The following is a 17400-nucleotide window of genomic DNA, read 5'->3' as shown; positions in this document are numbered from 1 at the left end:
TTTGTTAGTTAGTGGTCTACTGGACTACATTTTTGGTGTTCAGACACGTTTAGTAACTAAAATACTCGCCACTTGACTAAATTAACGTAGTCTTTACTTACTTGTAACTCGTTCATCTGTAGCGCGAACGATTTTTGGTCAGTTGACCGATTTTAGTCAACTAAAATACTCGCCACTCGACTAATGTAGTTCGAACTAGGCTATAGTGAAATCTTTTCAAAAAACTGTTTTAAGGCATAGTATGTAGGTACATGTACAGGCATAGGCTATCAGATTTTGGAACGTTCTCCCACTCTCTATCGGGCAAGCGCAGACCAAATTCACATTCAATTCAAGCGCATGCTGCGCAAGCATTTCCTTGACAAACTTTCTTCTTCGTCAACTTTAATTAATGATTCACACTAGCACTAGCTAGGTATAGGTACATGTTGGCCTAAAAATAAGTGCATTCCCGTTGCCAGGGAGGTTTTGGGATTATACTGAGCAACTTTTACTGATAGAACCAACCCCGAAAACGAGTTATTCCCACTAGTTACCACCAAGTCGTTACCGCTGGTAACTACTGGGAAAAATAATTCCCAATAGTTACTAAAAAAAAAAAAATTAAAATTGAATCTGTTTATTTTCAATCAAGAGGTTAGTTGTACAATCAATCTCAGTTACAATCTCTATATTTGGAGATTACACATACTACCAACTCGGTTTGGTGGTACCTACTGAGTAGATACCACTGGAACACGCCATACCTACATCAAAAATCATTTGCGTTTATATTATTATGTGTGCACGACACGTCTGTACATGCGTCATTGTGTGGGTAAGTAAGTCGCTTATAGGGCTGATGAGGGCCTTTCATCCCTTGGTTAACAATCTACTAGTAACACACCTTTGTTTTTATTATGAAATGATGTAAAAAAATACCCCGTTATTTGAAGTCGAGTGTGAAAATTATTATTTCTTGTAAAGATTAATAGAGTCTGTGCGGAAAGAGAAGAGTCGTGAAATGTATGGGCTCCCTTACATTCCACGACTCTTCTGCACAGACTCTATCGACTAGTATGATTCGCCCGGATTATCCTGACTGACCATAATCAAAATTGCATATAAAAGTGCCAAAACGCTGAGCGTGACGTGCCTATTTCTGTAAATTTAATGAATGTATAGAGAATGTATACTTAGTGAACAAAAGCTAGGTACATTTATTAAGTGATTGTTAATAATAAATAATTACAGCATTCGTTTATTTGATTTGATTTCTAATGGTTTAAGTATATTCCTAGCGTTGGTGTGGAAAGAAATGTTTAATTTGGTAGCAAAGGTTTTTTTCTAAGCCTCATGCTCTGAAGTTGAAACCCTCGCAACTTTCAAGATTCCTGTACTTTTAGAACCACGCGCTACGCTCATGGTTCTATTTTTGGAACTTTCACTTACTCGTGTATCAATATTAGCACGAGGATATAAACAAGAACTTTGCCCCTTGTAAAACAATTGCACATTAATGTGCCCAATAGGACGGATAGTTATTGTATATTATTATAAATATTATAACGAGCCTTAACAAAACGATCACGTGTACTTTAGGCATTCTTATTGGAATAATTACATCTATCCATTTTCGGGAAACTTTCTGCTGAAAGGGACGGAGAAAACTACTGCCCCTATTAGCAGCAAGTTAGCAGAAAAGTGTCCGGAGGAAGGTTGTATGTGTAACATGAATTATTATTTTTATTATTATAAGCCTATACAGTGTCCCACTACTGGGCAAAGGCCTCCCCACGATCTCCATCTTATTTGATTAATCACCATGTACTTAAGAGTAGGTATTATAGGTACACAATTACATGCACAATGAAGAGCGGAATTTCTTCTTAGGAAGAATCCTTTGACATGGCGCCTGGCCATTTGTAAGACGTAATTTTCATAGTTAATTGAACCTAACAGATTAACCGTGAAAGGGTAACAGATTAATCATGAAAGGTACTAAATCTTGGCGTAATAAAAATAGTTGTAGCGTAGCGTTTTTTCTTAAAAACGATATCGATACGGTGAAAAATTAAAGCGCCTGAAATTTTGTAATAGCAACGCAAAGTGTAAAATGAGTAAAACTCGGAAACCACAAATAAAATGGCTCAATTTATAATTGAATATTAAAGTACTAAAAAGGTACTAAAATTTGGCTTTTATAGAATTTATCAATCATCGCGGGATCATAGCGTAATAAAATACACCCGCCATTCTGACTGTCAGGTTGGCGGGTGTAACGTTTTTTGGTAATAACTTTAAATACCGTGAGGTACAAATTTTTTTATATGAGGTACCAAATAGTACAAATTAGGTACTAAAATATGGTATGCCTTTTGTTTATTTTTATTTACATACACCCGCCATCCTGACTCTCACATAAATCGGTTTCAATGGCCAGTACCACTGACTTAATATAAAAGAAATAGACACACAAAGCAGAACAAAAACGTCAAGAAATGTGGATCCCAATGACGTTTCGCACCATTTGCATTGATGATAAAAACGCTTTCGTAAATTTTGAGTTAAGATAAATGTTTCGTACAGAAAAGAGCTTAATGTCGTAAGCATTAAGTGTCAAATTTGCAAACATAAGTACCAACACTGTTAAAAAATTTAGTCCGATGGCACTAAACGTAACGTATTTACGTCAAACAACGTCAAACGAGAATAATGAACGAATGGAGTCACTTTGGTACACTTTAATATGTATTACTGTACAGGAAAACCAATTGAAGTAATAAATAAAACAAATTTAATTTAATCGGGAGCTCAAATAAAATTAATTCGTGGTTCAAATTCAAACAAATTAAATTTTTAATTCGTAAGTATACGTCTTTAAATACTAATTTCCTTGAAATAAATTCTACTTATTAAATAACTGTGTATTTAAGATCTACATTTACTCATAGCGCGGGTGCACGGGGACATTTAGATACTGATTGGATTTTTTTTATAAAGTCTACCTATACTTTATAAAAAAAATCCTGTGGTTGTCACTGTGTTCCGACAGGTTTAGCATTTACAGTTAGTCGATATAAGCCCTTATTGGTGGTGTATATGTCGGAAACAGGGAAATGAGCCGGACACACAAGTGCCGTTTTGCCTTGTTTAAAACTGCATCACCCCTATCTCTTGCTATAATTAAATAGCAGTCCACTTTGCACGTCGCATAGGTTTTCTTGGAAATCTTGAATTTAAACATAATATTATTTCTTATGAATTCCATATAAAAATATAAAAAAATATTGACCTCACATCGACTCATTAGATTTTTGTTCCTTAACATCCCTTCTTTGGTACTAACAAATTAATTTATTCAAAACCATAAAATTACCACCAGATTACATAAATTATGTAATGCTATCCAAAGAACTAACCGAAAGAAATACATTCCATCCTTTTTCCTTGTTTTATCATTGTTATTTTTACATATTTTAACGGCACATTTCGTAATTGTTGACAACTTCACATTTGAGCGTTTCAAACAAGACTAAACGAAAAAGTAATGCATGATCTGTTTTGACATCACTTTTGTGGGGCCATTTTTGGCGGCTGATTGGGTATCCAGTTCTTTATACTATATCAATGGCCAGTACCTTTTAGATGTATATTAATTAATTATTATTATTATGTACCTATTTGTATAAAATAAAATATAGAAGGATAAAGTCTCAAGGATAAAGTACCTATCTTGAGTTCAAGTTTGACCCAAAAATTGAAAAAATAATAAACATTAACATTTTTTTTTCGTTTTTTCATTAATTAGAACTCTCTGCTGTTAAGTAGGTACCTAATTACTTAAGTACCTAGATCTTTAAGATCCACTCAAGGTGATTTCAATGTTATTTATAAGGGGTCATCCATTAATTACATCACACGTTTAGGGGGTGGGAGGGGGTCAAGAAAATGTGACATATTGTGACATGGGGGAGGGGGGAGACACAAACTTTGTGACGTCACTTTCGTTTTTACACGACTGCTCAAAAAAAGGAGTGTACCTATTGTTTTTATTCGTTTAATTTTCTTTCCTAAGCAGTTTTGGGTTATAAAATTACTAATAATATTTATATCGTCAAAAATATTTTGATAAAATATTAATAATACTTAGGTAAGTACTTACTTAATTCGATTTGGCGATTTCGTAGAAAAAATGTGACGTCACACTAGGGGGGAGGGGTTTGCCAAATGTGACCAAGTGTGACAAGGAGGGGGGGGAGGAGTCAAAAAATCTAGAAATTCGTGTGACGTAATTATTGGATGACCCCTAATGTCGTAGAAATTAAAGATACCTAATTTTAAAGGTTATACCGTGAAAAAATTGGGTCAAGTTACCAGAGTATACGGTATGTTCTCAAGAACACGAACCTACTGGGCCTTAAGATACTACTTAGGTAGGTATGTCAGTAATAAATAGCTATTGAGAAACCTATGAAGTCGATTAATGTTTATTATTCGGTAGCTTGTATTGGTTGTTAGAGCCGGAGACCGGATTTCGAATTTTCCTTCAATTTTGCACTGAGAAACTGAGGCGAATCGAAACATACTAGTGACATCTATATGCGGCAATATAAAAGTCTTGGCGTCTATAGGTACTCAACATCCAACTCATTTCCAACCATGTCGTGGACCACAAAATATTTCTGAACTTTGTCGTTAGATGGCGCTATTTAACATAATATGCATAATTATGATGTAAAAAATCATGAATATATACTTGGTCAACCAGATCTTGACAGTAGAAAAAGGCGGCAAATTTGAAAAATGTAGGCGCGAAGGGATATCTTGTCATAGAAAATTTGAATTTCGCGCCTTTTTTTACTGACAAGATTTGGTTGACCAGCTATAGTATTAAACTGGATTGGGCACGAGTGGTGGGGATAACTGACAGAACGGGATAGTCTTATCTTATGTATCTTTCACTTCATTTCATCACTTATTTTTTTATTCTCCACCGTAAATTAGATGCATGATTGGTCGAATTGATTTGTTGCCCACCATAACGAATAAATTCCACCATTCATAGCGTTGCAAGCGTATTTCTTTTAAAATAGGTATTGCCAACACTTTTTTTAAAGTAAGGTAAATTTAATGGATACTGAACGCGACTTTATTGACATTACATAAAAGTCATTCGTTCACCAAAGTTCAAACCATTCACTCATTCGTTCAATTATCGAGTGACGTCCGTAATTTTCAGTGACGTAAATCGTTTTCTTTCAGGTTTCAGTTCAGGGTTGTTTTCAGTTTCTGCTTAGCTAAATCAGCTGAAAAGTCTAGTTTTATCCTAAAAGACATTACAAATGTGTTAAATTATACTCCAAGCAAAATGCTTCCAAACACAAACACGGCAGTTTTATGATTCATCCGAAAACTGTGAGCAAAATTAAGTCATGGATGTAAGCGATAGTCCCAGCGATTATGATGACGGTGGCGAGATCCCTATCTGGCAGGAGCCCCGTCGGGAGCCCCTGGGGGCTCCTAAGGAGACGTTATGCGACGAGATGCAGGCGCAGAACTCTGGGGACAGATTGCACGCATTGGAGGAAGAACAAGAGATACTATCTTCGTCCGTGTTTTCGTTGTCCTCGCACCTAGCGCAAGTGGAGTTTCGTTTGCGACAGATATTGAAAGCGTCGCCGGAGGAGAGGGATGCTATGTTGAAGGAGTTGGAGGAGTTTACGTCGCGCGGAGTGCCCGGGGCGAGGGCCGCGCCGCAGGGGAGCTCCGGGGAGGCGAGTTGCGCGGAATGTGTGGAGCTGGAGACGAAGATACGTCGACAGCGCACCAAACAGGCGCATTTTATTGAGAGGTTGCAGACACAGCTGAAGGAACTCGAAAGGTAATAGTGGGAGTGGGTCCACTTTGAATAATTTTACGGTTAAGACTCACTTGTTTTAAGTTACTGTTTCGGAGAGCCTAGGTACACGATACACGGCCGTCGTGAACGCTGCTCACACTTAGTGCTTGAGAAAGGAAACCTAGGCTCTCCGAAACATGTTGCGCAAGTGACTTAACACAAGTGAGTCTAAACCGTAAAATTATTCAACTTTAGTATGTCTCACAACAGTTTAAATTCGATTGGGTCCACTTTTTTGTCTGTCAATAAGGATGAAAGATGATGCCACAAGCGCCTTTGTTCTCAACTGAAAACATGGATCCTAAGCATGGCTCTATAGGTTTTTTTACATTTATTCTTACAAAAAGTGTAATTGGTCAGAAATTAGTTATGTAAAGATATTAACCTGTCATATCCCAAGGGCTCAAATAGGAGCCGTAAATAAATTTTCCAGATTTACCACGATATTCAAAATTTCAACTCCCACGGCTCAAATGTGAGCCATACTGGGAGACAACGACAAAATTAGTTTTCGGGTCGCGGGATCGGACAAGTTAAACAGATTTTTATGCTAGAGAAGGCTGTTTTGGAAAAGTTTGCAGCTAACTCTTTACAGCCTTCTTGCCCAGTCAGTAGTAACTTGGTTCAAATCCCGGTAAGAGCATATTTTATTTGTGTGTTCAAGAATATTTTGTTCCTAAACTATGGATGTTATCTAATCTACGTATCTAAATATGTGTTTCTCTATATAAGTAATAATGTAGACAATAAATATTAAAAGTAGGCATTTTTTTTTTCTTATATAACAGTGTGTCTACTTGAAATAAAAACAAATTAATTTAATTTGTTCTAATACTTCTATTTTTTTTTTCTTGTTTACAGGTTTTCTGCTGATCCACAAGCAAGTGACAAACAGCACAGAACTCTTATAGAGCATTTACGATCTGAAATAGACCGCAGTCTGGAAGAAGGTTGTCACCAGCCACTAAGCGCCGAAGAGCTTAGACATCAGATCAACTGTGCCGTCCGACAATATGTTGACAAACAGCTTTCCAAAGAAGAAATTATCTGCAAACTACAAGGACATATCGAAGATATGCAGAAGTTTATAAAACTCATGAAAAATGAAGATTTGAAAAACTCAAAATCTAAAACACCAGAGCCAAAGAGTACAAAGTCGCAGAACTCTTTTGACAAGACATTTAACAAAAACAAAGCTAATAATGATGATCTTCGGACAGAGACTATTAATTTAATGAGGAAAGCAAGTACACTAATTCAAATTTTCACCGTCTCACAGTTTGGTTGTTCACCAAACTCAAGTAGAAAAGTCGAGAAGCAATCGTCAACTATTGTCACACACTGGGGTAACCTCAGAGCGAAGCTAGAAATGTCTATTGATGCCGTTCTCCATCTAGTCTCCCGTAACAGACAAAATCATAACATAATGGACACATATGACAGTGAGTCCGAAGAAGGCGGCATTGTAATCAATGATATACCGTTAACAACAGCAGTAAGAAGACATTTAGCTGTCAATATCCGTGATTTGCTTCAACACGGCCTAACAGGACCGGAGTCCAATTCTCTAGTCCCTATAATAGGTTGCTTCCCTGTCCGGAGATCATCTAGTGCTACACATGTATGGGATCTCATCTTGCGTTACTATGACATCAATGATGGTGACCGATTCAATTCTACACCTGCGAGGAAACTAAGTCAGAGTTTTAACCTAGATATTGTCGGTGGAAATGCTATTTCCAACAAACAAAGTCTATTAAGCGCTATTGGCAGTATTATAGCTTCTCACACACCTTATAAGAGAAGTTATGATGCTCATTTTAAAGCGTTTGTCTGTGCCGCTTTAAATTCTCACAAACTAGTGTTATGGTTGAATATTATACTTAAATGCCGGTCTCTGGTTGATTCTTATTACTCGTCGACCAGTTATGTTGTCAATACCGGGTTTCAAGACGCTCTGCAGAGCCTAGACCGACTAACCCAACACAACTTTGACCTACCGGTCGATCTCGCTGTGAAACAGTTCCAAAATATCAAAGATGTATTTATGTAGATTATTTATTTTTAAGAATAATTTTATACATAATCAATGAGTAAGGCCTGCAATGCACATATTATGTACTTAGCCTAATTGTAATATTGGTTCTAGTCCATTTTAGTATTCCAAGTACATATTATTAGATTTAGAAATTTGTTCTGGCCACATCATGACGGTTTCACGTATCAGAATTAAAAAAGATGTATATTTGTTTAGTAAATAGGTACTAGTCTAGTACATGGATCTGAATTGCTCTCTAATAACCCTTTCAATGCCAATGACGTGTAATCACGTTACAGAGTGATATACACAGCGTCGTAAAGTTGTCATGAAACGCTTTCAAGTGTGTTTTCGTGTAACAAATACGTTGACAATGAATGACATATATGCCTAATAGCGGCGAAAGGGAATGATAAATGTTCTCTAATCATGTAATAGCAGTTTATAAATTAATCAATACATTCCAGTATTGTGATATAAATAGTATTTTACTTATACTAAGTTACCAGACCGTACCAAAGATGTACCAAAGTACCTACTTGTTAAGGGAGTCTGTAAATGACGGAATATTATCGCTAAATATAACGGTAGCTAAAGCATCTATGTTTATTTTATTCTATCGGGTCCTATTTTATTTTTTTAGCAATAAAATTACAATTTCAATATTAACGCTTTGAACGCCATGAATACACTGCGTGAATGTTATCGTGTCCATACATAACATAGCTCCGAAAACGCTGTGTTATGGTGCCAAGATGCCATGCCCTCAAAAAGGCTATCAATAACATTGTACTAATGACAGGCGAGGCTCACTCCGCGATTTCGTCGCTTTGCTACAGGTAGCTAAAAGTACATCCGTTCCACACCAATTTTGGTGGCTAGCCATAAGCCGCGCGTGGCGCTGTCGCCACCACGTCGCCACCTAGCGGCCATATCTGTGCTGATCGTAACAGACGCGTTTTGTTAGAGAGTGAGTCTTCTGTACAGTACTATTATTCATTCTGTGCTAATGATTTACTTCCTAATTCGAACGTACATTGACATAAGAATGATATTTGAATCATGTTTGTTAGTTATCGTGCGTCTTGCCCGTGCCAATACATGTATGTACGAACAACCGATAAGCACAGGCGAAATGCACGATATGTACTGTGGGTACATACGATAACTAAATGACATAGAGGCATGTGCGTCCTGCTATCTTCCCGGATCCCAAAAGCTTTCGTTTTGTCATGAATTTGGAACCTTATATTATGTACATATTATAAGGTTCCACCTACCTAAAAATAAATGTTGGGATTTGTTTTTTACAAACATCTCTGGGATCCATTAGGTATTATAATTATAACTTTACGACGCCATCTTTAGGAGTCTTAACAGCCCACGCTGCCCTCGCTGTTTACTTAGCCAAGTTTCGATCGGTCGGATAAGTATAGTATAGTACGTGGGTGAGAATGTCAGAAATACGATATCGTGGGTGTTATTCACCTAAACGTTGTAGTAGGTAGGTACAGTCGCCATCAAATAATATCGGAGCGGCCAAGGTGTTCACAATATCTGAACACGCACTCTAACGCCTTGACAATAGAGGCATGTTCAGATATTTGTGAGCACCTTGGCCGCTCCGATATATCTGATGGCGACTGTACCACAGATCTACAATATACAACATTGCCTGTGAAATATCGAAAGTGCGACCAAAATCGGAATGTGTGTAGAAAATATTTGACGTTGCACGGGAAAAGGTACCTTATTAGCGGCTGGCGCTTACGTCGCATAGCACCGCAGTAGGTAGTATAGGAGCGCCGTTATTATATCGTAAGCGCTAACCGCCACAAGGTACCTACAGTCAACACACGGGATTGTTACGCCATTTAGGGTCCTAGATAAATTGGTTGAATATACTTACGCTATGGAATGTACCTACAATTTAGCTAGAACCCTAAATGGCGTCACGTGAGTTCGTTCCCTTTCGCCACATATGAAAAGTTAAAGTATGTAGGGACCTACCTAAAATGTGCGAATTTACTCCATACTTATCTACGGTTTCTCCCTAAATCAATGTATTAAAATACTTACCTACAGAAGTTGGAAAAGTTAAACTCAAAATAAATAAAAAACCATATATTTAATGAGTAAACATACAAAAAGCTTAGCAGTATATTGACAATAATTAATATGTACAATAACAATTTCAAAACATGCTAACAAAACAATACCACTGTATGTAAACAACCAAGGGCCGGTACCAGAGCCTTGTAACAATGCATGCTTAAATAAATGCTATATTGTATTTATCACCACACCAACTGTTAAAGGCTCTCATGATCAAAAACCGATAGCAAAGTTGCATTTTATTCACATGTGAGGCCAAAAGTAATCAAATGAAAATGTTTAGTTGTTTTCTTATGTTTGCTGGTTGAATTGACTTTTATAAATGATGATTTTGAATGATAAATATTTAATACCTAACATTAAGTTGGATTTGATTTGGTTTGTTTTTGTTTGATATCTTACAGTTAATATTTTCTTCGGGTTGGTGTGGTGAAAAATGTTGTGCTTCACTCGGAGGCACATTTTGTTTAACCCTCGTGCTTTGAAACCCTCGCAACGCTCAAGATTCCACTTTTCGATTGGACCAATTTTGGAATCTTTCGCTTGCTCGGGTATCAATATTAGCACGAGCGGTTATACAACAACTTTGCCCCCTTGTATAAAACAAATAACTATTTTTATAATTCGCATTCATATTTCACTAAAGTGTCATTCAATAGAACTTGCTAACTATGTAAACAAACCGCCATACTAAAATTGACTCTTGAGTGTCAATTTACTAGTAACTTTTGTTTACATAGTTAGCAAGTTCTATTGAATGACACTGGGCCCGATTCGGATTTTTTAATAGACATCTATTAGATGTCTTTTAGACATCGCCAAGATACGATAACGATATGTTTAAGATCTAACCTGTCAAATTTGACATTTCCGGGATTCTGGAGATACTCTTGAACGATTTCCACAAGATATTACTTGGAGATCTAATTCACATCTAATAGATATCTAACACGATCTATCGTAAAAGTGACATTGGTTGCCCGAATTGCGCTGTAAAAGAGAACTAGTTGAAATCTAAACTATAACGTATCTAGAATGGATCTAGTACGTGTCGTCTCTTGTGAATATCTTGAAGTTCGAATACGGCAGTTTATCACCCATCCTGTCCATAAGTTTGCCGGCCACTTACTACATTATAAGAACGTCTAGCACTAGCAATTAAACTAGTCTACTTAGGTCCCAGCATGTGCTCTGGTTTCACCCATTGGTCGAACTGTTCCGCCGTGAGAATTCCCAGTTTGATGGCCGTGTCTTTGAGGTTGCCGCCTTCCTTATGTGCCGTCTTGGCGATTTGAGCCGCCTGGATTAATTAAAATAAGATTAGGTAGGTAGGTACCAAACAACCAAATGGAAAGGCCACTGGGCAAACGACACTTAGGGAAACACAAAGAAAGGAAAATATGGGTTGACGACATCATAGCAATTGCAGGAAAGATTTGGAAGAATAATGCTAAAGTCAAATGGAAAAAGAAGAAAGAGGCTTTTACCCTCAAGGGATCACACGACGTGAAAATATAACAAAAGAAAAGTCATTTTTATAACAACTATAACTGATGTGCGGGAAATAAAGCTTAAATAATAAAGGTAGAATCAGCAGCAATAGTTGCTAAGCGGGCGATTTGTTCAAAATTACCTTGACGCGCTCTTATTCTCTTAACAATAAAGTCGCGTCAAGATCATTTTGAACACCTCGCCCGCTTAGCAACTAGTGCTGCTGACTGTAGGTACCATTCTTGGGCATAAGGTGTCCAACACTGATACTGACAAGTACAGTCACGCTCCGTGATTTATTCCGCTATTTAGGGCTCTTGCTAAATTGGACATTCGATAGCGTAAGTATTGAAGAACCAGTTTAGCTAGGACTCTATATGGCTCAACAATCGCGGAGCGTGATGGTAGCAGTGATATACAGTTAAATATACAAAAAAATATACGATAGGTCGAGATCAATTGTTGCAAAATAATCGCACAAGTTTTAGGTACGTTTTAAAATACCTACCTATAATTTTAGCCTCGATGTCGACTTAATAAGTTATAGAATATAGGTACTATTAGCATAATAATATATTGCCTACAATGTTACGCCATAGGTACCTTACGCTTAAATAAATACGTTTTAAAAACAAAAGTTAGATATTTAACACGTTCACTGTCCCAACTGTTAACTGTCAACCTTACGGCCTTTACGACCCATACGTGGGGCACGGGACAATGAACTTGTTAAATGTTCATCGCTGGGTTCAGTCTGTGTCATTTTCCTTTCTAACCCTTGATGTAGGAATATAGGAATTTTATTCGAAGCATTCGGCAATGATCTGCGAACCCACCTTATCGTATCCGATGTGAGGGTTGAGCGCGGTAACCAGCATGAGTGATTCCTGCATGATCTTGGCAATCTTTTCCTCGTTGGCTGTGATGCCAACCGCGCAGTTCTTGTTAAATGTTTGGCAACCGTCACCTATGAAGTAGTAGATATGGTAGGTAATTATTGAGAATATATAATAATAAATAAATAAATAAATATTATAGGACATTTTTACACAAATTGACTAAGCCCCACAGTAAGCTCACGAAGGCTTGTGTTGTGGGTACTCAGACAACGATAGATATAATATACAAATACTTAAATACATAGAAAACAACCATGACTCAGGAACCAATATCTGAAAGCTGGTTTAACTTTAATTTTACCAATGTCTATGTTTAGTGCGACAAAGTGTACCTGTGTCGTAAAATTCTGAAAGACGATTTTTTAGAGCCTTTTGTCATTACCAAATATGTGACGCACTACCCAACATTGAAATGAGCGAGCAAAAATAAACCTACCTGAAAGCATTAATAAGGCTACATTTCAGTGACATGGGCATTGGACACGACAACATAAGGGTTTCAAAAATAATGGCTTTAGAACCTTGTTTTAGTCGAATGACGTTGGAGTGTGTTTGACATTATTTATTAGATTATAATAATTGTAAGGGGAATAAATAGGTTCAATTATTTCGAATAACCATAGTAAAGCATGAATATTACACAATCATGATTTACGCTAACAAAAAATACTCTGCTACCTACAACTGCGACATAAAGGCCACCTCACACTAGCGTCTAGCGTCGAGCAGCAGCCATAGTTGACTAGACGCCGATGCTCGGGAGACGCTAGCGCGAGTAGCCCTATATAGACATGGGTAACTCCGGAGTGATAGATAAAAAAGATATATATCTTTCTCGTTTCATGAATCACTCTTCTTGTCTCTACGAATCCGAATGTATCAGTATATCCGTACGTCTCACTCCCTCGACAACGATTTATGAAAGCGATAAGCGACCGAAGTAACACGAACGTGCGACAGCGGTCGTTCGGACGGATTCGGACGCGTCATTATAATTAACTACTCTCTCTCTCATGACTCAAAGTCAGCAAGTGCCGATTTTGCGAGCAGGACGACTGTCACACACGGATATAAAGATATAATAAAAGAGTGATACATATCCCAATGATAAAAAGATATATATCAATCTTTTCCCTCTACTGACACATTTCGCCCATGTCTAGCCCTATACTTGAACGCTAACCAATAAGCCTAATAGACCGCAGCACGTTAGCCACCATCACGGGTTTGAACACGTTAAGCTCGAAGTGTCCCGTGGCTCCGCCCACGGTGCAGGCCACGTGGTTGCCCATCACTTGCGCCGCCAACATGATGAGCGCTACGCACCGGGTGGGGTTCACTTGGGCCAGTAGAGTAAGTATGACATACCGATAAGCCTAATAGACCGCAGCACGTTAGCCACCATCACGGGCTTGAACACGTTAAGCTCGAAGTGTCCCGTGGCTCCGCCCACGGTGCAGGCCACGTGGTTGCCCATCACTTGCGCCGCCAACATAGTTAAGGCTTCGCACTGCGTCGGGTTCACCTTACCTGAGAATATTTGAGAATTAACCTGTGAAGCAAGGGCACATTTCCACAAGATATTACTTAGAGATCTAATTCACATCTAATAGATATGTAACACGATTAAAAGTGACATTGGTTGCCCGAATTGCGCTGTAAAAGAGAACTAGTTGAAATCTAAACTATAACGTATCTAGAATGGATCTAGTACGTGTCGTCTCTTGTGAATATCTTGAAGTTCGAATACGGCAGAGTGTCAAAAGCCGGCCACACACACTAGGTTATAACCGATGGTTATGCCTGCACAGTTTACTTGTGCAGGCATAACTGAACGTGTGTATGACATGACTCCTTGCCTGCGCAAGCAAACTCCTTGCCTGCGCAAGCAAAATTGAAAATATCAAAATTTATATTTTTTGCCTGTCGGTTGTGCTTGCGCACTTCGCTTGCGCAGGCATAACTGAACGTGTGTGGCTGGCAGGCTTGATAGGCTTCAGTTATCCAGTGATTGCCGAGGGGATAGGTCGCAAGTCACTGTGCAACAATGTCGTCTCGCAAACGAAATGCAATTGTAGAGGATTTTTAGTAGATTTTTAGGGTTCCGTAACCAAAGGGTAAAACGGGACCCTATTACTAAGACTCCACTGTCCGTCTGTCACTAGGATGTATCTCATGAACTATGCTAGTTAGACTGTTGAAATGTTCACAGATGATCTATTTCTGTTGCCTCTAGGTACAACAAATACTAAAAAACCGGCCAAGTACGAGTCGGAGTGGGGCTCCCATGATTTTTTTTCCGTTTTTATAGATAATGGTACGGTACCCTTCGTGCGCGAGTCCCACTCGCACTTGACCAGTTTTATTATTTTTTAAGTGTGGAGTGGATTCATGGTTTGTATGCGTGTATGGCTGACGAAATATAAACCTAATAGCGCTATTGCGTCGACGTCAACGACCGCTACCGGTGCCATGATGGTTTGAACTGAGAGTTTGTGCAGGTTTGTCGTTACGTGTGTGTGCCCTATGGAACTCGGTCGTGCCTGTTGGTTTTGCTTGCACAAGCAAAACCAACACGCAAAACCTAGTGTGTGTGGCCAGCTAAAACTGACATTTACACTATCGAGAACGTAATTTACGTTTGCACAAAATATATACGAGTACGAGCGAGATGTATAGAAAGTAAATTACGTTCTCGACGGCGTTTATGTCAGTGCCAAACTGATGGTAGCCGTACAGTACAATTTGACAATGGGTTAACGGTTTAACCGCTTAACCCTGGGTTAGTGGGATGGCGCAAGTGGCCTTTAATGATTACCAGGGCGAGTTATTAATATTTTTTTACGTCAAACATTCTCTAAAATCTGATTTCAGTCTGCATGTATGTAAAGTTGTAAACAGTTATTATGTCAATTACTCGTAGATTTGACATTTTTACTTTAGCCAGTAGCCAATGTCTAAATAGGCGCTAAAAGTGGAACAAAGGAACGATGCTGCTAAAGGTACAGATTCACGAAAGCTGACACGAATGGAATGAACGAAACTTTCATTGTATGAGTGACACCTGTATCGGTATATACAGTCAGAGCCAACATTTTATTGGTTAATGTGATACACACATAGATATTTTCATTTACTCATTCGTGCCAGCTCTTGTGAACCGGCCTGGGTGCCTAGCCAAGGTGACAATCGTTTGCACTACGACAACGAAACGCTTTGGGTCTCTCTATCACTCTTCCATATCAGTGCGACAGTGACAGTTGCGTTTCGTTCGCTACGGAGCGTAAACGATTGACATGTTGGCTACGCACCATGTATATACCGACAAGGTAGTTGAAACTACCTTTCCCTGACCCCTTTTATTGACCCCGAATAAATCAAATGCACTCAGTAACTTAGACAAATATATTGCTTACAAATAATTATTATCCTTATTGGTGTATAGTAAATAAAACTCTTAAAGAAAAAACAAAATGAGGATCAACAAAATGTACAATACAATGAGTTGGAAATAATCGAAAGACATATATGTACAATAAATACAAATACAATACACTTAATTGTCGTTGTAGTACGTACGGTACGGTACGTTGTAGTTTGGAACCATACCTCAAAAAAAGCGGCCAAGTGCGAGTCGGACTCGCCCATGAAGGGTTCCGTATTTAGGCGATTTAAGACGTATAAAAAAAAAACTACTTACTAGATCTCGTTCAAACCAATTTTCGGTGGAAGTTTACATGGTAATGTACATCATATATTTTTTTTAGTTTTATCATTCTCTTATTTTAGAAGTTACAGGGGGGGGGGGACACACATTTTACCACTTTGGAAGTGTCTCTCGCGCAAACTATTCAGTTTAGAAAAAAATGATATTAGAAACCTCAATATCATTTTTGAAGACCTATCCATAGATACCCCACACGTATGGGTTTGATGAAAAAAAAAATTTTGAGTTTCAGTTCGAAGTATGGGGAACCCCAAAAATTTATTGTTTTTTTTCTACTTTTGTGTGAAAATCTTAATGCGGTTCACAGAATACATCTACTTACCAAGTTTCAACAGTATAGTTCTTATAGTTTCGGAGAAAAGTGGCTGTGACATACGGACGGACAGACAGACGGACAGACGGACAGACGGACAGACAGACAGACATGACGAATCTATAAGGGTTCCGTTTTTTGCCATTTGGCTACGGAACCCTAAAAACAGGTAGGACACAGAAATAACCCAAAGAAGAAGACTCTGTAATATATTAGTTAAGTTAGTTGCATGGTAGATTTAGTCCTTTAATTTTAAGTTTTTCATTTGATATTCGCACGCCAGAAAAGGCGTAATATGTGGAACTATTTTGTACCTAATACTTAAGACCACTATGTAACCATATTACTGCGAATAAACCATTTGTATTTGTATTTGCAAATTACATATAAATGCGAACACATTTACTTTTGCTAAATTTAGCAATACACCCGGGCTAGTACAAGATTGGCGTGACAGTATTTCGCGGCGAGATAAGACTACCCGTCCCTCTTTTATTAACATACATATTTAGCAAAAGACGGGTAGTCTATCTCACCGCGAGATACTGTCGCGCCAATCATGTGCTAGGGGTGTTGGTACAACAGTTCTAAATTCTATACATCCAATTCATGATTTTATAAGCTACTTAATTTAGATTTTATCATAGGATGCTTATACAAACAAAATACTGGGATATTGAAGTCCTCGAGATTTTCAAAAGATTACGTTCACTTAAATTTATTTACGGTATTCAATACTTTTCACCCCTTTTTATATTACTAAAATTGGCAGTTATCTTGAAATGGGAAAAATATTCGTTTTTAACGTTTTGAGCTAATTTAACCGTCAAATGATGTTTACAGAAACAAGGTATCCTTAGCGCCCTAAGTTATCAGACTCTCGAAACAAACATAATTACATAATTCTTGTCGTTATACGGATTTACATTTACGGTT

The 17400-nt window shown here is 38.0% G+C and overlaps 2 protein-coding genes across 2 annotated transcripts in view; one reads left to right on the top strand and one right to left on the bottom strand.

Annotated features, from left to right (window-relative positions):
* The first annotated feature begins 5298 nt into the window (after positions 1-5298).
* LOC134653556 (RUN domain-containing protein 1-like) lies at positions 5299-8235 on the top strand. Its single transcript, XM_063508938.1, has 2 exons — positions 5299-5863; positions 6743-8235. Exons 1-2 carry the CDS (start codon positions 5415-5417, stop codon positions 7932-7934), a joined length of 1641 nt encoding a protein of 546 aa, XP_063365008.1. The 5' UTR covers positions 5299-5414; the 3' UTR covers positions 7935-8235.
* A 2966-nt stretch (positions 8236-11201) lies between these two features.
* Positions 11202-17400, bottom strand: part of LOC134653606 (fumarate hydratase, mitochondrial-like) — a 29355-nt gene continuing 23156 nt past the window's right edge. The window contains exons 9-10 of the mRNA XM_063509004.1: positions 12362-12492; positions 11202-11334 (exon numbers count right to left, since the gene is read on the bottom strand). Coding sequence (XP_063365074.1) covers positions 11203-11334; positions 12362-12492 — 263 coding nt within the window. The 3' untranslated portion in view covers position 11202. The remainder of the gene's footprint in view (positions 11335-12361; positions 12493-17400) is intronic.

The sequence above is a fragment of the Cydia amplana genome, chromosome 13 (genome assembly GCF_948474715.1).
Source record: "Cydia amplana chromosome 13, ilCydAmpl1.1, whole genome shotgun sequence".
In the NCBI taxonomy this organism is placed as follows: domain Eukaryota; kingdom Metazoa; phylum Arthropoda; class Insecta; order Lepidoptera; family Tortricidae; genus Cydia; species Cydia amplana.
Note: the sequence above shows the minus strand (reverse complement) of the source record. Positions and strands in the feature narration are given on the sequence as shown.